Source organism: Chlamydotis macqueenii, chromosome 26 (assembly GCF_036417535.1).
Source record: "Chlamydotis macqueenii isolate bChlMac1 chromosome 26, bChlMac1.mat, whole genome shotgun sequence".
Lineage (NCBI taxonomy): Eukaryota > Metazoa > Chordata > Aves > Otidiformes > Otididae > Chlamydotis > Chlamydotis macqueenii.
The window spans coordinates 5,932,465-5,956,188 of record NC_141581.1 but is presented as its reverse complement, the minus strand read 5'-3'; the positions used below and the strand labels follow the sequence as shown (position 1 = coordinate 5,956,188).

Below are 23,724 nucleotides of genomic sequence, written 5' to 3'. Positions count from 1 at the left end.
AGCACTGCACGCCTGGGGGTGGGTTATGCAGAGGCAGCCCTGGAAGAGCTGCACGGAGCTGATGCCCAGCCCAGGCCTAAACACCACCCCTGTGCCCCGGAGCCAGCCCGAGGGCAGCCTCCGATCCCACCCCGGAGCCAGGCCCAGCTCTGCTGCCTGAGCCCCTGTACCAGGTAAAAGCTGTTCCCTTGTTTACAGCAGCGCAGGGGAAGCAGGAGTGAGGGGATTATCCAGGCTGGACTGGTCAGCTCTGGCACCAGCACCAGCCTCCCCTCGCTCCTGCTGCTCCCCCTGCGTGGGCATGGACCACCACCCTAGGGCTTGTGCTAGCCCCGGGCTGCCAGGGACAGAGGGGGGCCAGCTGTCACAGGTCATTTGCTTACCCTGTCCCCTATGCACATACCACACTTTTGTACTAGTCTGTGTTAAAAAAAAAATAAATAAACTTGGGAGTTTATACAATCAGACTAAGTTTTAATGAACATTGTATGGTTTCATCATTGAAAGTTAGGGGCCACCTTGAATGCAAGAGCTGTTTATTAATATTTTATTGATGACAAACAGGTTTAAAACAAACTGAGACAAAATCAAAAAAGAGTAACACCGTGCTAGCACTGATGTCTGGATTTGTAAAACTCAGAGTAACTGCTACAAAGGAAAAAACCAGCACAAAGCAGAGGCAAGCATTCCCATCAGTGAAATAAAGGGGGTGAGGGGAGAGGAGGGGGTTACGTTACTCAATGGATTGCATTGCACAGAGGGGTACAGCTTAAACCTATCGGAAAAGTCTATGCAACTACGCAGCCTACAGAAGGAAAAAAATTAAAAAGCCCTTCGGCAATGTTAATAAATAAAACAGTCCATCTTACAAGGAAGGAAGGTGGCCTGTGTCTCCATTCTTTCACATTTTAGAAGTCTAAACTCTGGAGGCTTTTTATGAGAAAAGAATGGTTTTCATTTCTGAAAGTTTCTTTTGCAGTTCTCAAACTACATTTGCTGCAGGACTGAACGAAAGTTCCCAACACCTGTTCTGTGTTTGTGTGCACGCTCCTCACGGTTTGTGGGTATGCTACGCCAGGTCTGCACTGGGGGAGAGACACTCTGCAAAACTACAGCAAATACAGGTTATGAAAGCGGGATAACACTCTACAGAAAGGACAGCAATGAAAGGGCTTTCCCCCAGGTACAAAAAGTGGGGTTTACATCGTTTGAGTACATTCATATGAGAGGTATTTTGAGTTCCCCCCAAAAAAAGACTAGAAACACTTGGAGCCCTTTGAGTATAAAGCTAACTTAATGCAACCTTTAAAAACACCTAGGTTAGTGAATCACACTCCACTGATCTTTGCCAATTAGGAGGTAGAGGTTAGTCTAATTTAGGGATCCAATAAAAATGGGTCTGTAGGAATTTTCAGTTCTCTGCGCTGTTTCTAAAAAGGTTTAGACAGAAATAAAATGCTCCCAGTGTTCCCATATGACTTAAGACACGGGTACAACTTAGAAATTGGATGGCTTCTCTTATGTGCTGTTTTCAGTTCCGACTTCCAGCTATTTCTCCAGCCAGCATCGATGGCACAGCCGCATCCACTACCTGAAAAATAGGCTCCGGGTTTGGTTTGCAACACCTGACTCTCTCAGCTATCTGCGTTAGTCACCGAAGAAGCCACACAAAAGCCTAACCCATTATCTCTAATTATACCCAGCTATCAGAGGCCACCTTCCAACAACTGCCTGCTTTGTCCATTTTCCCAACCTGCTTCAGTAACATCGTAGAGTCTTTTCTTCAAAACCAATATAATCCCCAGTTTCCACTACTTCTTCCCCAGATCTGAGGGGGTCAGTAAAGCAGGCCTGTTAGCATCTTTTCCTCCAGGGCCGAAGGGCACAGGAACCCATCCCCTTTCAAGCGCAAAGTTCATCTTACAGAAAGGCTTGTTTTTCACAGAGTAGAGTCCAGACAGTAGCCAATTAAAGCATACAGAAAACACTTTGAAACCCTCCTCCTGCTCGAGCGCGCAGGCTCCTTTCACTCTAACTGCTATCCGATGTAGGAAGAAGAGGCTGATTGCTGCAACTTTAAATCACACTGAAAGTTCTCAAGGTTGGTGCTCTAATTTAGTTTCGTTTTAAACTTTTAAAGTTTCTCAGAACAAGGATCTCCCAGGTCCACCACTAAGAATTCAGCGACAAACTTCTAAAAATTCAGTGCTCCTTTGACAGAATCTCTTTAAAACCACCTTGTCACGAAAGACCCGTTCAGAATGTGGGCAACATGATGACACTAGGATTTCAGAGCCAGTGCTGGACAACAAAACCTGCATCTCAGAGTTGAGCATCAGCTATGTTCCACTGGATTTCTGCTTGGCTCACTGTCACTTCGTCAGGAACTCTCTCTCTCTCTCAAGATACTCTGCTGCTAAAATGTAAACAGTTACTGCTAAAATATAGTACCCCTTTAAAACGAGAACAACTCTGAGATGAGGGTTTTCCTCTCCCCATCTGCTCTGAAAAGTAATGCCCTGCTCGCAAAGAGAAGTATGGAATGAAGTGAAACCTGCTTAAGGCCCTTCTCTCGAGCTTGTTTGACTGGGGGAGCAGGGACTCAGCTGACCACTCATTTCAGGGTGAGTTGCCTTCCCCGTGAGGCGCCAGCCAGTCCTTCGGTGCTCTCTCTCCTCTCCGGTCAGTCTCCTTGTCTCAGTGAGCTAGCAGTGGGCTCTCTCGCGCGCTCCTTTCTCTCTCCTCTCCGTTGGTTGGTTTCTTTCTCCTGTTGCTCTCACACAGTGGTGCTTCAGTTTTAGCAGTGGAAAACAGGTATCCATTTTATTTTATTTTTTTATTACCCAGAATAAAATGCTGATGAACTAAGCTCCACACAAGCTTAGCTCTTCTTCCTCAACCTGAAAGCAAGAAAGCAACAAAAAAAAAACAAAACAAAAACAACAGCTGCATTAGGCACATCACTCATGACAAACACTGAGTTCATTAACTGAAATCAGGGAGTAAGAAGCAGAGGAGTAAACCTCCGGTGCCTTACACTCTAATACTGTGACAGTCCCGTCACTCCGCCATGTTGATATGCGCGTTCACCCTGGTAAGTAGAGTCCTGTGACAGCGCCACGTCAATCTGAGATTTAAACTCATCACCAAGGTAACTGTCCTGGAAAATGAAAGTGTGTGTTTAAGCCTCCAACTCATGATCAAGCCCAAGCGCTCCCTTAGAAAGCAGAATACCTGGCAGCCAAGGCTGATAAAGTCTGAGAGGTTTTGGTTTGTTGGGGATTTTTTTTTTTGGTTGGTTGCATTTTTTTTTTCCCCCCTCTAAGATCTAATCTTTTATTCTGCAGCATTTCCACAAATACAAAAGGTTTCTGCAATAGGTGGCTGTTGAACAGGCAAGCAGTTCCAAGTTAAGGCTCGAGGGGAAGTCTGCACATGCAGCATTTCACTCCAAGTAAAATGCCCAAGTGTACTTAGAGCACCAAGTGGAAGAGTATGAAATGCTGTGGCTGAGTCATTGAAAATGGTTTGAGTTTCCATTTTCCTCAGTACTAGGAAACAAGGATGCACATGCACACACATCACAGACATAAAACCCAGGAAAAAGAGCAGACTGTACAGCAAATTCCGCTTACCTGTGATAATTCTGGTTGGGAGAGCCCAGGCTGGCTCATCTGCGATGGCTGACTCATGGAGATATACCCCTGAGTCAGTGGACCCTGGGAGAAAGGCTGGGACACCACGTCTTGGCTTGCTTGGCTGTTCGGAAGGTTTGACTGACTTGTTCCAGGAATCCCAAAACGATTTTTCTGGCGCCCACCGCGACCAGTCTTTCCTTTTGGCGCCCCACGTCCTGGAAAAGCATTTATCCCAACCGACAGTGAGAAGTCTTACACATGCAAAGATGTGAGAATTAATTGCTTCTATAAAGACCTAAAAATGCGGCTTTCGTCCTGTTCCACCCTTGCCCCCGTACCTGCGGCTGGTCCGTTAGCCTGGCCAAAGTATCCCGGGGGTGGCATCGGTGGCATCACGAGGTTGAAAGGGATAGGAATGTTCATAGCCGTGACGTGGCTGGGGCCAGCACTGATCATCCCGATCTGGTCGTGGGTTTGGAAGTACATGTTGGATGGGCGCCCTGGGGAGGGCAGGAAAAGCCACGATGATTTCAGGCAACCCAAGTGTTTAAAAATCAATTACTATTCCTGCTTTTAACAGTACTGGGAGGACTTACAAGCAAGATAAATCAGAACTAGAAACTGGAAGTACAAGCCTACCACTGCCAAGAAACAGCAGTATTTCCAGGTCATTATTTATTCCACACTTGAACATTTCTGAGACTCATCTGATAACACACGTTCATCTCTACACAGCTGCTCTTCTACAGCACCCTCTAAGATTCCAACAATGCTTGCGCCCACACACACACTGCCTTTCCTCTAAATTTTGACTTGCTCTGCAGACATCAAGTTAAACTCTAGGGGCTTCTATGTACAGAGAGTAAAATTTAGACACATCATAAACAGTTTCGAGTTTGAAATCTCAAAGTTACCACACCCCAAGGACCACTTTGGAAAAAGAGGGAATCTACAGAGGTGTTAATTTTGATGGCTTCCTTTACCTTGACTGCTCCGGTCATAGACAGATCCTGGAATAATAGCCTCACGTGCATCATACATGGCAGTAGTCATGAAACGGGCACCCTGGAAGCATTACAGGAGTTAAAGCCCTTGCACAGAAAGCTTTGCACTGCAACTTCAGTGTAAGTTATTTTGGGTAAGAATCCAGTTAAACAGCTGACAAGCTCCACCCCCAAGTGACTACTTATGTTCAAGTCTAATACTCAACCCGCAAATTTTAAAAGTACACACACCTAATAAGCTTGCCATTTCCACACAAGAGTTACTTGATGTCTCCTTTACCTTAAAAGTTACTCCTCAAAATTTTGCAGTACATAAAGGCAAAAAAAAAAACCAAAAAAAAACCAAACCAAAAAGAAAAGCACACCAAAAAGGCTTTTCTACAAATGCTCAGCTTAGAAGCAGCTGAAGAACCAACATTCTCGGATCACACTGCATTAGCGAGGCAACAAAAATGGAAAGTCATGGGTGTCCAAGGCTCTGTGGGTTTATTCAATCCATTTATAATGGATCAATCAATCCCCAACTGCTTCATGCCACAAACATCCGAGACAGGAGAGGTGAACTTACGGGGTTGATGGTATTGACAAGTTTCCGTGGCTTGCTGAACTGCATAAGGCTTTCCCGGAGATTATTCAGTGGTCCCTCCACCAGAACCTTCTGCTCCTTGTAGTAATTCAGCAGGTGATTCCACAGTGGTTGTTTAGACAGTGCTTTTGGGTTCCCAACAATAATTACTCCATACCTGTACGACAGTAGACAGAGAAACCAAAATTAACTAAAAATAAAGCCATGTTACATATTAACATCGGAAGAGCCTCCAAGTCACACTCTTTCGCAGTAAATCCAGGCACCTGACAGAAGCAGACTGTCATGCAATTGTTTTGTTTACAGCAGATGATTTCTGTAGTGTGACAAAACACTTGAAAGGAGATCGCTGCCGCCAGTTTCTCAATAACCACAAGCTTCCTTTTGCGGGGCTGCCAAACGCATCTGTGTACTCAACCACACTGTATCAATTTAAAGCTTACAGAACCCAAGGAAGCCAACCAGCAGAGTGTTGACTCACATTACCGTTCTCAGGAATCACATCGATTTTAAGAGAAGCAAAATGGTAAGAAATGGCTGGGAAGGGATAAAGAAGCAGATGAAGGGAAGAGTTCTGTCCTGCAAACAAAAGGAGAACGACACGCTGGCCTCTATAGACTACTGTGGAGACCGGTCACGAGTGGCGTCCCTCAGGGGTCCGTGTTGGGCCCGGCCCTGTTCAACATCTTTGTCGGCGACATGGACAGTGGGATAGAGTACACCCTCAGCAAGTTCGCCAACGACACCAAGTTGTGTGGTGCCGTCGACACGCTGGAAGGGAGGGATGCCATCCAGAGGGACCTGGACAGGCTGGAGAGGTGGGCCCGTGCCAACCTCATGAAGTTCAATCAGGCCAAGGGCAAGCACTGAACATGGGTCATGGCAATCCCAGGCACAAATAGAGGCTGGGCAGGGAATGGATGGAGAGCAGCCCTGAGGAGAAGGACTTGGGAGTGCTGGTGGATGAGAAGCTCAAAATGAGCCGGCAATACGCCCTTGCGGCCCAGAAGGCCAACGGCATCCTGGGCTGCATCAAGAGGAGCGTGGCCAGCAGGTCGAGGGAGGTGATTCTCCCCCTCTACTCTGCCCTGGTGAGACCCCACCTGGAGTACTGTGTCCAGTTCTGGAGCCCCCAGCACAAGAAGGACATGGACCAGTTGGAGAAGGTCCAGAGGAGGCCATGAAGATAAAAGGGCTGGAGCACCTCTCTTATGAGGACAGGCTGAGAGAGTTGGGGCTGTTCAGCCTGGAGAAGAGGAGGCTCCGGGGAGACCTGATAGCGGTCTTCCAGTACCTCAAGGGGGCCTACAGGAAAGATGGGGAGAGGCTGTTCAGTAGGGCCTGTTGCAATAGGACGAGAGGTAATGGTTTTAAAATAGAGGGGGGTAGATTTAGATTAGAAATTAGGAAAAAATTTTTACGATGTGAGTTATAGAACACTGGAACAGGTTGCCCAGAAAGGTGGTGGAGGCCCAATCCCTGGAAACATTCAAGGCCAGGCTGGATGAGGCTCTGAGCAACCTGACCTAGTCAGGGATGTCCCTGCTTCTTGCAGGGGGGGTGGACTAGATGACCTTTGAAGGTCCCTTCCAACCCTAACCATTCTATGATTCTATGATTCTACTGATGCCAAATGGTAACACTGAGTAAGTTGAGACTGTTCTTGTAAATTGTAGGGAGTGTGGAAATCATTCCAGGATCCTTCAAACTGGGTGGAGTGGGGAATGAGTCTGCTACCCAAAAAAGCATAGGTCTCTTGTTAGTCAGACTGTATGGATGCTTTAGCAGATCACAGTAGGCTTCTAGAACAGATTAAAAATTGCCCAACTTGACTTTACCTTGCTCTTGTAAGAGCTACATTGAGACGCCTGGGGTCATTCAGAAACCCTATTCCTTGGTGTTCATTTGCTCTCACACAAGAAAGGATAATAAAGTCCTTCTCTCGCCCCTGGAAGGCATCCACACTCGCAATTTCCACTTCCTGAAACAGAGGAAAACATGTAAATCATGGAAGCAGCGCAAAACAGTTATGCCACCAAGAGGCATTACAAAGTGTGTTGGCTGTGCACTAGCAGTTCCCATCATTTGACAAAAGTGTTATTTTTCGTAATGACAAATGATTTGGTAATTCCATTGGTCAACAAATAGTTTCCCTAAAGGAGAACAGATAGTCTCAGTTTAGGACAAATTACTTTTTGTTCACCGCTTTAGGGTTCTCACATTTCCCCAAAACTGGCATTTGCACTGTGGAAAGCATCCCTTTTCTAGGTGTGCTTCCAAAAAGATTTCTGGCTATTCCAAAACCTCATAGTAAACCAGCTCCAAATTAGCACTGCTGTTCCCAGCTACCGAGAAACCTGAATCAGAGGGACAGATCATTCCTGGCAAAAGCAAAAGTATTTCCACCAAGTCTTCCCTTCAGTGAAAACACTGACCAAGTTTTCAATATTGCCATACAGACTGTATTAAACATATAACTGCCTTGTTTGTAGCAACAAATTGTCATGTTTGGCAGAGGAGTTCACTGATGGGAGAACATACTCCCAAGCAAATAAATAGTACGACCATCAGAATTTATGGAGCTTGCTTTCCCGCATGTCTCTTGGCATGATGCTTTTATCTAAGGCACAAGCTGACTGAAGCTTTTCCACAGCTGAGCACTAATGACCTCTCCCTTCTGTGCCTCAACGAGCCCTCAGAGGACGGACTCACTGAAGCCTTCCTTTCAGAGACCTTAATAGAGTTTTCTCCTTTATCTGGCCAGCTGCTCCCCTGACACTCATTGGCATTTGATACTTCCCAAACTCTTCTCCCTGGTTTATTTTAACTACAATCAACTAAAGCACTCTAAAATTACTACAGAATAAACACAGACTGATGCCGAAGTAGCCAGACTAAAAATGAAAACATTATGAAGTTTCACAATATTTGACTTTTCTGGCTTCTCTGCATCCAAGAGTTCTCGTTCATGCAATGACTCCGTACCTGGTAGAGCTTTGTATGCAAGGAGCCACTGAACTGCATGTACTGCACCAGATAGGATCGCTGACCTTCGTAAGGGGTAATAATGCCAATCTGATCTGGTTTGGCACCGGCTTTCAACAGCTTTGTAGTTATCTTCTCCACATTGGCAGCTTCCGTCCTAGAAAGAGAGACGTGCTTATCTAAGGAGAATCAAGACATTACGTATAACCTTTTGCAAGTTAATGGGTCTTAAAAAACTTGAACATACATGCTGTGCTAGCCTTTTGTCAGAAAGGCTACTTCAGGAAAAGGATAAGTTTTACACCGCGTTGCTTGAGCACTCTGATTAATTTGGCTTAAGCCTTGCAGGAACATGATTCACCACTATCACTTCTTCACTTCAGATATACATAGGTGTTCTCAGAGTAACACAGGCAAAAGCCAACACCTCAGAAAAGGTCTTAGAATGACACAAATTTCTTCTTAACATACACCTTTACCTTCTCAGAACTACACAACTAGACTTCCTGGAACTACAAAATCCACTTCATTCTGAAATTGAATTTCTTACTAGAGTTAAATGTACACGTGCACTTCGAGAGAGATAACTAAAAATGTTCCAGTCTGCTCTACAAACAGATTCTTCAGTTCCTTTATCTTAGAAGTTTTAAATATAGAATGTTTTTAATGCCAATGTCCCTGTCAGCCAACTATTGTGCCATTTGTTTGTGCACAATCTGGCTTGCCACATTCAGTCTTGCACATGCTGTTCATGAAACAGACCGAGATTAAAAATACCCCAGCAGGTTTTTTTCATACGTTGGTCTGTTTTCCCTTCCAGGCACATGAACAAATGCATACGACCAAGAGGAACAAAAAAAAAAGCTCACTCTTTGGAAAAGAAGTTGGAATGTGCAGAAAAAAAGGACAGAAAAAAGAAAATTAACATTCCCATCCCTCTTGCACCTTTGCCAAAATTTAAGACTTAGGACTCTGCTTCAGGAGCTACCGGAATTCTGCCTTTGAACTGGGACTTGCTCAGCATTTCCTGCTGCAACTGCAGTCAGCTTACTTGCTGGCCTAAATTCATTCCACACATTAGGCACTTAACTGTCCGATGCTCCTTACGCTACTTGTGAAGGAAAACATGCACCTCCACAGAACAATTCAAATGCACTTCAGATCTGAACTGCTCCCCCTGGAGATGCCTTTTTCTCCTCCTTTACTGTAAAGGGAGCCTGGGGCAAATCAACTCCGAAACGCAGCTCAGCCTGCACTATCCTGGACAGCAGCTTTTATTAAAAAAAACACACAAGCAATTTCTGTCACAGCTGTTAACAGGAAACAGAATTTTATTACTTTGTAAGAACTACTGCAGAACATAAGAATCAGTAGCTCTGAAGCACTGTATCCCAGCACCCAACACATTGAGGTCTGCGGGTTGGCTCACTTGAAGCACAGATACCAACCTTCACAGAAACGGAAACTTCTTCAAAAACACAAGCGTTTATTTAGCTGTTAGGCCCTTATTCACACAGCGATGCACAAGGCATGGTAACTACAGAATACTATGAATTTCATTGCCGAGATTCTGAAGGATAGAGAAATGGTTAAATATTTGGAAGCGCTTAGATATTTGTTTTGCAGTTGGAACTGTATTTTGCACTTTCCCTTGACTTCAATAATTGTGACTGTCTCCAAGGGATGTCACAGGATTATGAACAGACACATTTAACAATCTCCCTTACATTTGAGATACAAACTTACACTCAAAGTATTTTTAAGTATCTCGGTGTAGATTTGTTTACCTGTTCAAGTAAGAAGTGCCTGAGCTGGCAATTTCTTCCTGTCCTTGCGTAACATAGAAAAACATTGGCTTATCTGGCTGCGGCCACTGGAAATCAAAACCTTTTTTCACACGGTCCGCTGAAGAGCACAAAAACAGTAAGTAAAAAGAGTTAGCAATGCTTTACTAGCAAGAACACTTATTTTCATATCAAAGCACCTTAAAGACTCAAAACTAAGTGCAGTGGCAATTCTCTTTTTAAGTGGATGTATTAAAAAATTCATCTAGATTAAAGAATCCTTCCTTTGATCCTTACTGAATGAAAAAGAAAGCAATCTGCGAAAGCACTAGTCTTGCTTACCTGCGGTGACACCATTCTGGAGTGAGCCCTCATAGAAGATGTTGGATGGAAAAGCACTGAGCGCAGGATGCATGCGGTACTGCACCTGCAGGCGAATCGGCCGAATCCCCAGCACCACGAGCCTCTCAAAGAGGGACTGAGACAGGCCAGCCTTGGCAGCTTTTTTACACATCACAACAGGACCCAGCTGGCAGTGGTCACCCACAAGAATAAGCTGGGGAAAAGAAAGTTTGTAGATACCTAAGTTTTTATTTTCTGAAAATTGCCTAATAGCTAGAAAAAACACCAATATCCTACTATAAAATATATTAGGAACTAATCAGTCTGACTCATTATAAGCTTCAGATCTAAGGCTTATAAACCTTCAGTGTCAACTAGCTTTGCAGTTGATTATTTTTGAACAAAGTCTTATTCTCTAGATTGTTCCTACAGGACTAACACGTTCTACACAAAGATTACACCATGGACACAGAAAACTACAGGACTAACAGAAAATAAAGTCATTTAGACCTATACTGCAGAAGAATCTTCCACGAAATGAAAGGATCTTGTATCCCTATGTGCCTACACTGTGAATGTTACTGCCTGATGCTCCTTCTTCTATTTATAAGCTCTTTCTTTAAGGAAATCCCACGGTTCCTACCTGTTTTGCTCCCAGGACAACCGGCACCATGCACTCTGGTTCAGTAGCCTGTGTGCTTTCATCAATCAGAATAGAGCGGAACTGCATTTTTGCAAGTCTCGGATCACCAGCTCCCACACACGTGCAACAGATCACATCTGCATTCTGAGACAGAAAGGCAACTGAAATTAATCGAGCAGGATATCAATAGACAAGATTTCTACATGGAAGAGGATTCAACGCCATTCCAGAAATCCCCCCAAAAGTTAAATTGTCTTCTGAGTTCTCAAGTGGCAGAAAGGAGGTATTTAAGCTGCTAGAACTGGCAGAACCTTACCATAAGTAATTCACGCTCAGCTGTTCGTTTCAGCGCACGGTAACGTTTCTCATCAGCAGATGACAGTTCTCCAGTTTCATCTTTAAGTTGCTGCAGTTTCTGAAGCTCTGGCATGCTGCAAAAAAAGGAATTTTGCTTTACAGCCAAATTAACAGCTTGGTAGGATTACAGTGGAACTAATTTGCAAAACTAAACATGACAGGTGTATAGAACCAAAAAGGTTATCACATCGAGCAAATACAGGCTATCATCACTACACAGGTAATCCGTTGTGACCATCACAACACTCAAGTTGTTCTTTTGTTCCCCTGCCCCCCTCAACCATTTCTTACCTATCCATGTTTCTGATCTGGTTGTGCAATGCCAAGAAGGATACAGGAGAGTCAATTGCCTCACGACTTTTAGCACACAGACGAACCACTTTCAGTCCAGTCTGATGGATCTTCTCAGTCAACTGATCCACAGCTATATTACTTGGAGCACAGACTAACACAGGCCTTGAAAAACATTAAGCAAAAAAATAAGTCTCAAGCTGTAAACATTTTTCCACTAGATTTGTAATAAAATCATGTGTTACAACATGTTCCCAAAAAATATGCTGGGGAAGAATATTTTCTGAAATAAGTACAAGACTTCTCAGAAAGATGTACTTCTAAAAAGCCTTTTTACTTCATTAACAGAAATTATTTTAATTTTAAAAATAAAATTCATTCGTTGACCATTAATAAAGTAACCTCACACAAAGATTCAGAGAGAACAGTTCTTACCCATTGCCCTGTCTGGCCAGATGATAGACGATTGTGGCCGATGTCACCGTTTTTCCGGTACCAGGGGGACCCTGAATAAGGCTCAGAGGACGCTGCAGGACAGTCTTCACAGCATAAACCTACAAAGATTTTTTTTCTTTTTTTTTTAATTGCTATTTAGCATTCGATGCACAGAAAGTTGCAAAGCTGTTCAACCTCTGTTCATAAATCCTTTATCATATTCTTTGCACACAGTAAAAAGGAGATGAGGTTACCTGAGAATGGTTGAGATCAGGAAGTCCTTGTGCTGTAAAGCGCTTTGGCAACTGGCATTTAATAATTACATCTTCTACCTCATGACCTAACAGCTTGTGATAGATGTACCCAGACACTGAAGTCTCATCCACAGCAAATGTTTTTAAAGCACTCTGCATTCTGAGGTGAGGGAAGGACAGAAAAAAAGATAGATCAGTATGACCTCAAATGCAGCTGTCCACAAGTGTCCTATACAAAGGTTAATTAGGCATCAGACACAAATTAAAATATACCCTGGGAAAAAGAGAACACTGTAGAACACTAACAGAATTAAGAGACAAAAATTAGACTCTGAGAACACAGATCTTGTTTCTCCCCATGCGAATACTACAAAGTACTATAACCAGAAACATCTGTAGAGAAACACTACCCTTTGACAGAACCTGCAATAGTAATTTTAGGTGCAAGATTTGAAGAAAATTTGTTCTCAGTATCTCTCTGTCAGGATAACAAACTCCTATCTTACTAAGTACAGGTGTGTGAAGCATACTGATCCCACAGTCAACTCAAATACCTTGAAATTTCAGCTAGTTAAAAAGTTTAGCAAGGCCAACTAAAATCCAAGAGCACTTAATGATGGAGTAGTATTCAGGAAGCTGAACTACAAAATAGTTTTTCTTCTTATATTCCAAGTATTATTAAACAAAGTAAATTTCCTCCTTGATGTATTTGCAACAAGCCTTAAGCATGCCTTCCAAATAAGAAAGACATGACAGTTTGATGGCATTCAGATTAACTCAGTTTCCAGTAAAAGGTAGGCCTGTTGCTCCGGGAACCAGGTATCGTGTTCACAGACATACACTGGGCATACTGAGATTTCTGACTGCTGGTGTCACAGGACACCACAACTTTCCCAGTTCAGAAATTCCCATTGAAGGTAAAGATATACACAGTCGCACACACTGTCTGTCAAGTTCCGAAGTGCTTTCTCAATACCTGTCAAATGAAGTAGACTTCCACACAAAATCCACTTGGAAGTTATGAGTAACTTCCACAGGCGCTCCCACGCTGCTCCTCAGCTCAATGGCTATCTCGTCACCATAATCTGTAGAACCTTGTTAAGTAGTAATCTATAGTAAAAATTTGAATTTTATTTTCCCCAATTCTGAATTATTTTTTTTTTTTTAGCAGATCCTCATGATAAGTTGAAATTATCTCAAAATTACTTTTGTACACATTTACTGATTTCTTGGAGAGACTTCAACCTTTAAGTCTTCCTGAAGGCTCACTAAGTAAAGGATACTATCAGGAACTTTGATAACATGACCAATTCCTTTCCACAAAGGGGCCAGGTCTCCTTTATACCTCAAGCAGATCTCATCTCCTTGCATAAGACGCATATCTACAAAGGAAGGAAAAAACGCTCGGAATATTCACCAACGATCAACCACCCCCCCAACAGAAAAAAACTCAAGAGTACTATCTTATATCCCAGGCTAGGTCATCACAGTTCTTTAAACACTGATGTTAATCACTAGGCATAAAAAAAGCCCCAGACAAAACATACAATCAAGCTGTCATTACCTGAATCAGTCTTTGGCAAAGTGAAATAAGCAATTCTTTTCTTGTTCAAGCCCAGGTCCCATCTGACTGTGATGTTATCCTGGGTCTAATGGTAAGGAAAAGGCATCTATTATGTTCTTAAAGAGCTGTTTGCCAACTACCACAGTCCTGCCTGTCCTATGCTTCAAAACAGTGGAAAACACAAAACTTGCTGTTCCTTTGTCACAGTATCTGCATTTACTCTTATGGACTGAGTCCACACCATCCGCAGAAGATAATTCTATCCTACAATACAGTTCCTTAATGAGAAACAAAGCAAAGGCCTAATCACCACCTGTGTTATTCTCTCCCCTCACCTTTACATGTTAGGTGCTTACATGACCTCATGTAATTCAAGTTTGACTGGAAACTCTGACAAAGGTAACTGCAGGTTATGAGGATAACAACATAAAAGGTGGCCGAGTTGCAGTTCTATGACAGAACGCGGTTCTTAGAAAGATAAACTTTGAACACAGGAAAGACAGAAGTTCCCACGTTTTAAGAAAGAGCTTGAAACACCTCAATTTGAGGATTTTTCTTTCCTCTTACTGCTATCAGAAGATCACCATTACTACTGCCATTAGGGCAATGTAACAGTACTATGATAAAGACATTTCACTTGAGTCTCCATTCCACGCTATTAACAGTGACCACATGTTTGACAGCAGAGAACCCATCAGAAGGCCCCTCAAACAGACACATTACCTGAGACTCCTTGAGCTTCTTGTCATAGTCTGCCTCAAGCTTGACCAGAGGACCAAATATATTTTGGTATTGATAAGCATCTTCATATCTAAGCAGGACGTGCTGTGGTTCTTCATCAACACCGGGCTTTTCTAAGTCCTCAAGGGTTGCAGATGGATTTTCCTACAATTTAAAGCACAAACATTTTGTTTAGAACTTTTAACCATAAACAAGTGACAATCTCATTGTGCAGCAGGAGCAATAATACCACGTTCTACTACTACAGGAAGTTATATCAAGGTATAACAACCTGTTAAAACTACACCAAGACATCTTATGTCACGCTCACTCACATCCCGTCAGGTTTGTTGTGCACCGAAGGATGTACAGAAAAATTTCTTGAAAACAAGAACTGAATACCAAGTTCCCTGTGACTCAGCTAGCAATCACAAAGCAGAAACAAGCGAAAGACTTGATAGGGGAAGGAAAGTTGTTTTTTCAGATTGCATGACAGTGCAACTTGAATGGAGCTGAAGAACCTAAGGGTGAAACCTTCCTGCTTTAGTAAATGACATCCTGAGGCCTTCGATCAACTCACAGTTGCATTGCTTGTCAAATCCACGAGATTTAAACCTCATGCGATTTAATCTGTTCCCTGCCTTATGCAGTTGCTAAAACAGTATTGTCCCTCCTTCGCAAAACCAGAAAATTAGCAATTGGTAAAACATTAGCAGTATTTGAAAAGCAGCACGTACTTTCCACAGTTCTTCCAGTTTGTTGATCTGCTGAGCTGTAATCTGACGTGCTCTCAACTGCTCCTGCTCAGATGGAATCTTTACCAGCCATGAAAGGAAACAGCGATCTTGGATAAGAGGCTGCCACTGCGAACTGTCCCAATTAATATCCTTTAAACTGCTCTGACTGGCACATGGCTGCCTGCATAACCAAAATATTGGAAAAAATTATTAAATTAGACAAGTGTAAAAGTTTATTGTGCAAAGTGCAAAAATAAGTTTATCACGCTCTTAAAACTCCTCAAGTATCTCAGTTAAAAGGGAAAACCAAAACAACCCTGGCCTGCTGGGCTAATTCAATTTTTAGTTCCTGCATTTGCTATTTCAACAGCAGGAAGGCTCGTTATGGGAAGCAGTATCTCTTGGGTGTTTCTAGAACTGAACATTTCAGCATCTAAAATATTAAATATGACCCTCACCTTTGAAAGTGGTTACAGTCCATTAAGATTAGGTACACACGTATCAGAAAACACACTGGATTTTGTCATCTGTTGTTTAAATAAATAGAAGAACTCCTTCCGTAGAAACACATCTACTGTCAAATGTGTAGTAAGTGACAGCATTTAATTACAATACATACCAGCATAAAATCATGATTTCTGATAGAACCTGTCAGAGAACAGTTTCTGATGTGTCCTCTTCAAATGGTTCTACAAGCTGACAGAAAGAGATACTGTGTAACAGAGGCACTACTCCAGCAGGGCTCCAGAGTGATTTCCTGAACTGATCTGTTACTCTTCCAAATCTGAAAATCAGTCTAAAAAAAGGGGAAGAACACCTTTCTTCCACTAAGGATTGCTTCATTTGGAAGAAATACTTTTCTACAGAACTAAGACGTTTGCCCAGTGTAACACACTATCTACTGGTATATAACTCATGAAGTCTCTGACTGTCTAAAGGAAAAGTGGTGGCAAATGAGAGTAGAAAACATATTTTGGTATAAAATGAAAGCAAGCGTTGCCCTTTAGAAATAAGGTTATGCAACAGACTTGACAGAAGCATGCCAACAAAGGCATTCTCTCACCTGCACAGCAGAACCACTACGGAGTCTGCCTTAGCTGGAATAAAGCCAAGGAGAAACACATTACGACATCCACAGTTATAACATTCCAAGACAGTCTCTCCTAGAGGTCCATCCTTGTGGAGAGTCACCTCTTTGCACTTCGCTCTCACAAGATGATTAACAATGTGGCTGAAACCAGAGAAAACACACATTTATTTAACAGGAAAATCAGATTTAGTCCTAACTTGATATATCATCTCACTTATTAAAAGACGCAAACAAAATCTATTTACACTGTGGCAGACACTGGCAAGATCTTTTTTCATCCAAAGATACTGCTAACACAGCTTCCATGGCTTCTCAGTGCATGAATGCTTTGAGGTAGACGAATGTGAAAGAATAGGAAACGTGTATAAAGTTCTTTTTATGTTACTGATAATTGAAAGAAGCTTTCTGAAGCATCCATAAATCAAGAGTTCTACTGTGCTCTGCAGGATGGGCGAAGAAGCAACACGCTCAACTTCTATGAAGTGACTCAAGTTTTGCTGAGATCAAGGTCTAAGTTGATAACAGCGGAAAAGCTAAAGCAGAGGCTGGAGGTTCAAATTCAAGTCACTAGACTTTGATTATCACCAAAATATAAGTCACAGCCACCATACCACTTGCAAACAAACACTCTAAGACAACGTTGCCATTTGTATTTTCATCATTTGACCATTTACCTGCCAGATGTATTTCCACGTCCGTTACAGAACCACTTTTTGCTGGTGTTACAGTAAACCACACAAGCAGGGTCATGGATACCACAGTAACTGGAATTAAAAAAGAAAAAACAAGTGATCGGCTACTTGCTTACAGGAAAATTCTAATACAAGATTTAAACTACCTAGTAGCATACAAAAATAAGGCTGTCCTGGTTCCGGCTAGGATAACTTTCACCTGAGCTGGGGCTGGGTGTACCTGCAGTTGGGGGACACAGCTGGGATAGTTTACTCATTAGCACACGCCCGGGATAGTTTACCCAAACTGGCCAAAGGCTATTCCACACCATGTGACATGCAGGGAGGTTCCTGCCACTCGGGAGGAAGCCAGGAATCAGGATCAACCCCGAGCTATTACACTGTCAATTAAGTGCTTAAGTATTTTCTGGGTTTGTTTTCCATCTCTGTTTTATTTTCCTCTGCTGTTCTTTTAAACTGTTTTTACCTCAACCCACGAGTTTTGCCTTCTTTTCTTCCCTGATTCTCCTCCCCATCCCACTGTGGGGAGCACTGAGGGGGGAGTGAGTGAGAGACTGTACGGTATTTCAGCTGAGTGGGGCTAAACCATGACAAAGGCAAAGTGAAAAGTGGGGAACACCAGCACAGGTTAAAGTATCCAACAGGAGCTCAGCTTCTATTCTGAGTCACAAGCATTTTAACACTTCCCACCACCACCATCCCTCGGCTGGCTCAGCCTTCTGCTCCTCAAGGGAGGTCAAAGACCTACGGGACACGGCAGCTGTAAGCACACTCAGGAGCTCAGCAGAGGGCACCATTTTCCTACTGGTACACAGATGTCTCCGAGGATGTCGCTCTCAAATGCCAGAAACCCTCTAAGCATACGCCCTTCACTCACACAGAAGTGCTCCTGCCCTCTGGAAATAGTAAGCCTGGGGCAAAGACTAGGTCTTACCTGCAAGCATGCACAGGAAGATCCTTTGTGTAATAGGTATCTTCTTCATCTTCTTCAAAATTCAGCTCTGCCAGAAGCTGGCTGGTTTTAGCCACATTATCATCCACAGCTCCATTCTGCAGAATGCCATCAGGTCCATTAACCTGAAACACAAGGTCAGTGCTTAAGTTTCACAATCAAAACAGACTCCAAAACATAAAGCCAAAGACAGAAATCCCTACTCCTCAAAGCAGAAAACTCCTCTTTGGCAACACTGAGTACAGCATGCTTCCCATCAGGAAGGAGCATCAAGAAGTGTGACTGTCACAAATCAGATTTTGGCACAGCTAGCACAGGTGTTGCCCCTTGGGCCTCACAGGTGCTCTGGTTTAATTCCACTGCTGCATCTCCACAGACTAACAGCCACGGGGAGCTTCAGCATCTTCACACAACACTGCCAAGAACCCCCAAGATGGCTAGGTCCCCACCCCCCCAAACTCTGTTCACTCAATCACTTGATTCTGACTCATTTAGCCAAGATCTCTCTAAAACCTGAGAACAGGCAAGCATACCATAAACACCATCAACTTTGGGTGGGAAAAAGGTGGGAAAGGGACCACTGCAGTGATTAGCACAACATTTACAAAACCTTTGAGATGAGTGCGGAGGCAGCTTCCTTTCACAGCAAAGTCATCAGGTGTAATAAAACCCCAACTGTTTCTAAAGGTATAGGGTTAGACAAGATGAGGTTTATTTCTGAACATTTTAACTAGCTAGTAAGCGTAGCATAAGAATCACTGAAGGCCTGTGTCAATGCAGTATTTTAATAACTTCTGCACTTAGACATTTAACGCAGTTTATCCGGTATCTGTTACTTAATGCTTTGACAAGAGATGAGAAAGCTGTCCACAGTGAGAACACTAAATCTTTATTAAAGGAAATTTGATAAAAATAGTTGCTGTAGCATTTTAAAGCTACAACTCATAAGCAAACGAAAACAAGCTTACTTCTCTGAAAGTGTCATTTAGACGCCCCACAAGCTAGTTTCAGTATTGCACATTAAAGTTCAACAGCCAGCCGTGAGAGTTAAATTCCAAAAAAGCATCAGACACTTTACATTTGCCCTCATCCGTAAGGAGCTGGACTCAATGGCACAAGCTTTGTTTCATCACCTTCAAATGAAGCGAGGTCTGAACGGTATGACTTTTTATTGATGTCTGAACACTGGCTTTTAACAGAAACTCCAGCCAAGAGGACCCATCAGCATAGAATGTGCCAAAAAAAAAAAACCAAAACCAAAACCCCAAAGAAACTGCAGTAGCATGCAACAGCCCATTAGCATGGCAAACCCAAATCTGATCAGCTCACCGTGTAACAGCATCTCCACAGACGTCTGAAGATAAATATGCATTTTCAACAGACAGTGCCATTTTACAAAATATGAAGACAACCTATTCACTGGGCACAGAGGAGGCGGAATTCCAAAGCCTTAAGTTTACCTGAATTTCTCAGGAGCACAAATACCAGGCGTTCGCGGTGCCTCTATCGCTCTGTTCCAAACAGCCATAATACAATATTACACACTCAGCTGACAAGTTTAACACATTTTTGGGAGGTTATCATAAAAACTGCATTGCTGAATGCTAATAAAACTGTAAAACTTTTTTTTTTTAGGGCAGCAAACAAGAAGCTACAACAACTGCAAGCTCTTTGCAGTCCTGCAGCAGGTGCCCGGGTGACAGCGGGGCAGCAGGCAGGAATGATCTCACCTGTCACTCGGAAATCCAGCAGCCAGCACCAGGCCCTGGCAGGCACACAACGAGGAAGTGAGTCAACTATTGTTCTAAAACCCACTGTGATGTTAGCCTATGTGCATACGATTAAAAATCTGGCACCATCAAGTGTTGTATAAGGGAGGGGGGGTTTCTCTGTTTTAAAAGTGTTGACTGAAGCTTCTGGCGCAGCCAGTTTAACAGCAACAGCAATCTGAACACTTAGGTGCCCCAAAACTATCACCAAGGCACTGGTCCCTCCCTGGCTCCTCTTTTGGCCTCAAGAAACAGCAGGAAAGGTCCAGGGACTCAGTTACAGAAAAGTAAACCAGACGACAAGATTTCTGTAGTGGCTTCTACCAGCCACGTGAGAGAGCCCTCACAGCAGCAGTCGCAGAATATTACCCTCCCAGTTTCTCAGGGTGCTGCTAGCTAACACACCCCACCCACACCAGCAGCTGATCCAAAGGTGAATGCAGCTGCAGCCACTTAAGTAGTTCTACTTTAAAGTGCGTTTCAAGCTGTAACAAGAAAAATAATTGCAGTTAAGCAGGTATTACTCCTGTTACAAGACTGCAGTCCAATCAATCATGGCAACGCACTTCAACAGCGCTCAGCAACCGCTGGACACCCAGTCACATTGTCCCGACTCAGTTAATTGTCCCTCGTGCTCTAGAAAAAAAAAAAATACACTTTTGGACCTGCATGGATAACCCAGCTATTTGTTGTTCGTACATTCTTTACATCAAAGCTGCAGAGTACTCACTGTACCTTATTGTAATCTCTTACACTGATTTGCTTTCCCTTTCAAAAGAAGAAGGCTATTACTGAGAGCATTCATCCCCAAAGCAGTGTATAAGCTGTATTTCCAGATGGGGACCTGAGCAACAAGGAGCAAGTCATTTTGCTAAGACAAGAAGTCTTTGGCAGAACTGGAAATTAAATCCAGCCCCCATAGTCTAGACCAGAAATCTAACAGCTGGCCCAGCCTCCTTCAAGCACTCAAACAGCTTAGCTAACACATTAACGCCACCACAGTGCCCAGCACAGCACCGCTTCCCAGCATCACAACCACGTCCTTGCCCAGAAGGGTGAAAAAATAAGGCAGAAACCAGAATTTATCTTAAAGTACTTCGAAAAATCTATTCATGCGTTTGATTTGAATTATATGTAAACAATAGAAATACAGCTTTCTGAGGAGTAAACAGCAGATATTGATTCTGCGCTACTAACCTCTCGCTGTCTTTGGTCAATTGGACACTAATCAATTCTAACAACATCCTCTTAAACTATTAGTTAAATATGCATTGGGAAGGGAAGCTGCCGTCGTTTAAGTCTTATAGACTTGCTAAATCAATCACATTTTCTTCAGAAACTAGGTGCTCTGTATTGCTCAACTGGTCTTTTTAAACACTAGCACAGTAAAGACACCAGCACATGAAACAGCAGAGTATACACCTCCAATGTTTATCAGCTCCAAATTTAACATTATTTCTTCAAGTAGCTTTAATTGTAATCACAGTGACAACGTTTAATTCAGCAAAATGTATGCGATCAATTTTTCGGCCTTAGAAGTTTAGTACATCCCCTGCCAAAAGCCATAACAAGTTTAGATTACTCGTGGAAGGCAGCAAAGTTTTCCCCGGAATCTTTAAAAAACCCATGTAATGTGATCTCATCTCTCATCAGGCCGCTGAAACACACAAGTCCAAGCAGATCCCGGATCTGGGTTTTGCTGTACTTCAGCTCAGGAGGACACTACACTTATTACACTGCGGAGAGTTCTTGCTGCAATAGGTCCATTCCTTCTCCCCACCCTCCCAAAAATTACATTTCTAGACTCAAAATGAGGATCAAGACGACCATAAGAGTTTGCGGAAACACATAAAAGCACTAGGTTTAAAAAAAAAAAATCCCTTCCTTCTTGCTAAGAGGGATTGTTATAGACATACTAGCACCTGAATGTGCTCTCCAGATTTATTTTTTTTCCTTTTACTTCAAAGGCTTTTCAAACATGTTTAGACAAAAAGACAAATCAATCCTCTCGTCTGGTCTTTTAGCTTATGAGGCTGATTTTGGGGTGGTTTTTCTTCTTCTAGCCACATATTCTCTACTGTGAGTTCTGGGACGATCACAACCCACTAAAGCTTTAAAAACTAATATTGTATTAAAACTGTCTTTTTACTTAGTTCATCTATAGTTTGACTGTACACAGACATGATACTTAATAATTCTGACATCTCAATGCTCAGACCAGATAAAGTTTGCCAGACCCAAATCCAGAAGCTGTTAGTAAACAGGACACAAACAGCCCACGGGGTCCCATCTCTAGTTCTGTCTTACAAACGCACGAACCTGGAGCAAGCCACACGGCAGCGGCTACGCCCAGCACGCCGAGCACTTCCAAGCACAAGAAAGTCATTCAATCTGTCCTGGGATAAACCCGATACGGCTCCGAGAGGATAATGCCAGCCACAGTCCACGCCACACAGGTGCAGATTCTCAGCGGACGCACTGGCCTGTCTTCAGTTCGCTCACTCCTGTTCCTGCAGCTCTTTGTTTACAGACCCCAACACCTCAGGCTTTGCAAGGAAAAGGAAAAACCAAGCCCACTCAAAGTACGACTGGCTCAGGAATAAAGCCTCGTCTGAGACATTTCAGCCTCTCTCTAAACTCATCCTCTAAAATGTGGGCAATTTACAATCGTGTAATTGTTAACAACAGGACTACACGAGTACTTATCTGGACGTAAGGAAACTCAGCAGAATGTTCTGTGATCTTTAAACGGAGAAAAGTTTGATTTTTTTAAAAAACACAGAAGAGTTCTTCAGGGTTTTTATTTTTACTACAGCCACAGGCACTATCTTCATTTGCAACAATTCTTCACTTGTGGGCACACAACACTGGTTCCTTCTTTTTTTTCCACTTTCACTTAATTTCATGGACGTACCAACCATCAACATACTATTTTTAAGAAATCACCCGTTTTTAAGTTACAGGGAACCAGACCTCTGAACTTACATCTCAGGCTATATCGACTGTCACTCCCATACAAACCCAAAACAAACCAGCCTAGCAACCGCGCAGTAGAAAGAATGGAAAAAAAAATTAAAAGCATATTTCGCTTTTAGTTCTAAAAATAAAGAAACTAAAGTAATGCTGCAATTCTGCACGACTCAACTTTTGATAACAAAACACCAGCTACAGCTGTATTTGTTTTAAAGAGGAAACTGAAACCACTTCCAGCATTTCTGATTTCTTTCTTCGGCATCGCACCGAAAAGCGACACCGCTGTCACCACACAGCCGCGCAGCCAAAACCGCCCAGCTCTACCCCCAGCGCTCTCCCGGATTTTCCAGGGCAGAAGCAAAGCTGCCGGCTGCCAGGCCCTCCCCCCGCCGCCGGCCAGGGGCCGCGGTGCGGCCCCACTCCGGAGCCGGCAGCCTCCCCTCCGCCGGCCAGCCCAGCGGCCACGCTCGGCTCCCACTTCCCCGTCCGCCGCTGCCGAAGGCAGAGCGCCCAGCGCCGCAGCCCGCCCAGGGCTTCCCCTCGCCGGCCCCAGGCCAGGCGCGCCCGCCTCTTCCGGACCCCCCCCTCCGGTGGCGGAGCCGCCCTGCACCCCCCCCAAACCCCGGCCGCGGACTCACCTGTGCTTCGATGGGTCCCGGAGGCCCCTGCCCCGCTGCGGAGGGCCCCTGGCCCTGTCCCGGCCCCGCCTGCCCGGGCCCGGGCGGGGTTTGGGTTTGGCTGGGAAGAGTGAAGTCGGTGAACTCGAACTCGGAGCCCTGCGTGTCGGCGCCGAGCAGCTCGGCCTCCTCGGTGTCCAGGAAGGTGAGGGTCTGCGAGCTGGGGCCGTACGCCTCCACGCTCATGGCGGCGGCGGCGAGGGGAAGCGGCGCTTCCCCGCGCACCCCCGC

The 23,724-nt window shown here is 43.8% G+C and overlaps 1 protein-coding gene across 2 annotated transcripts; it reads right to left on the bottom strand.

Moving 5' to 3' along the window:
• Nucleotides 1-519: 519 nt before the first annotated feature.
• UPF1 (UPF1 RNA helicase and ATPase) lies at nucleotides 520-23,724 on the bottom strand. Of its 2 annotated transcripts, none has more exons than XM_086767065.1 (24): nucleotides 23,455-23,724; nucleotides 18,057-18,199; nucleotides 17,105-17,194; nucleotides 16,404-16,571; nucleotides 15,341-15,521; nucleotides 14,607-14,768; nucleotides 13,884-13,968; nucleotides 13,603-13,701; nucleotides 13,296-13,413; nucleotides 12,320-12,479; nucleotides 12,066-12,184; nucleotides 11,631-11,795; nucleotides 11,299-11,413; nucleotides 10,983-11,126; nucleotides 10,340-10,553; nucleotides 10,001-10,118; nucleotides 8,214-8,370; nucleotides 7,067-7,209; nucleotides 5,211-5,385; nucleotides 4,622-4,703; nucleotides 3,977-4,138; nucleotides 3,636-3,853; nucleotides 3,038-3,160; nucleotides 520-2,900 (listed from the first exon to the last, which is right to left on the bottom strand). In XM_086767065.1, the coding sequence occupies exons 1-23, from the start codon at nucleotides 23,677-23,679 to the stop codon at nucleotides 3,041-3,043; spliced, it is 3,363 nt and encodes a 1,120-aa protein (XP_086623191.1). In that variant the 5' UTR covers nucleotides 23,680-23,724; the 3' UTR covers nucleotides 520-2,900; nucleotides 3,038-3,040. The 2 variants fall into 2 exon arrangements, with proteins under 2 accessions (XP_086623191.1, XP_086623192.1); XM_086767066.1 differs by having other exon boundaries at nucleotides 13,296-13,404.

Excerpts from the sequence above, each read along its gene's own strand:
- UPF1 (XM_086767065.1), bottom strand. The coding sequence starts at position 23,679 with ATGAGCGTGGAGGCGTACGGCCCCAGCTCGCAGACCCTCACCTTCCTG. Across the intron at positions 11,796-12,065 it reads CTGGCCAGACAGGGCAATGG|GCCTGTGTTAGTCTGTGCTC; the intron begins GTAAGAACTGTT and ends ATGTTTTTCAAG. Across the intron at positions 10,119-10,339 it reads CCAGAATGGTGTCACCGCAG|CGGACCGTGTGAAAAAAGGT; the intron begins GTAAGCAAGACT and ends TGTGCTCTTCAG.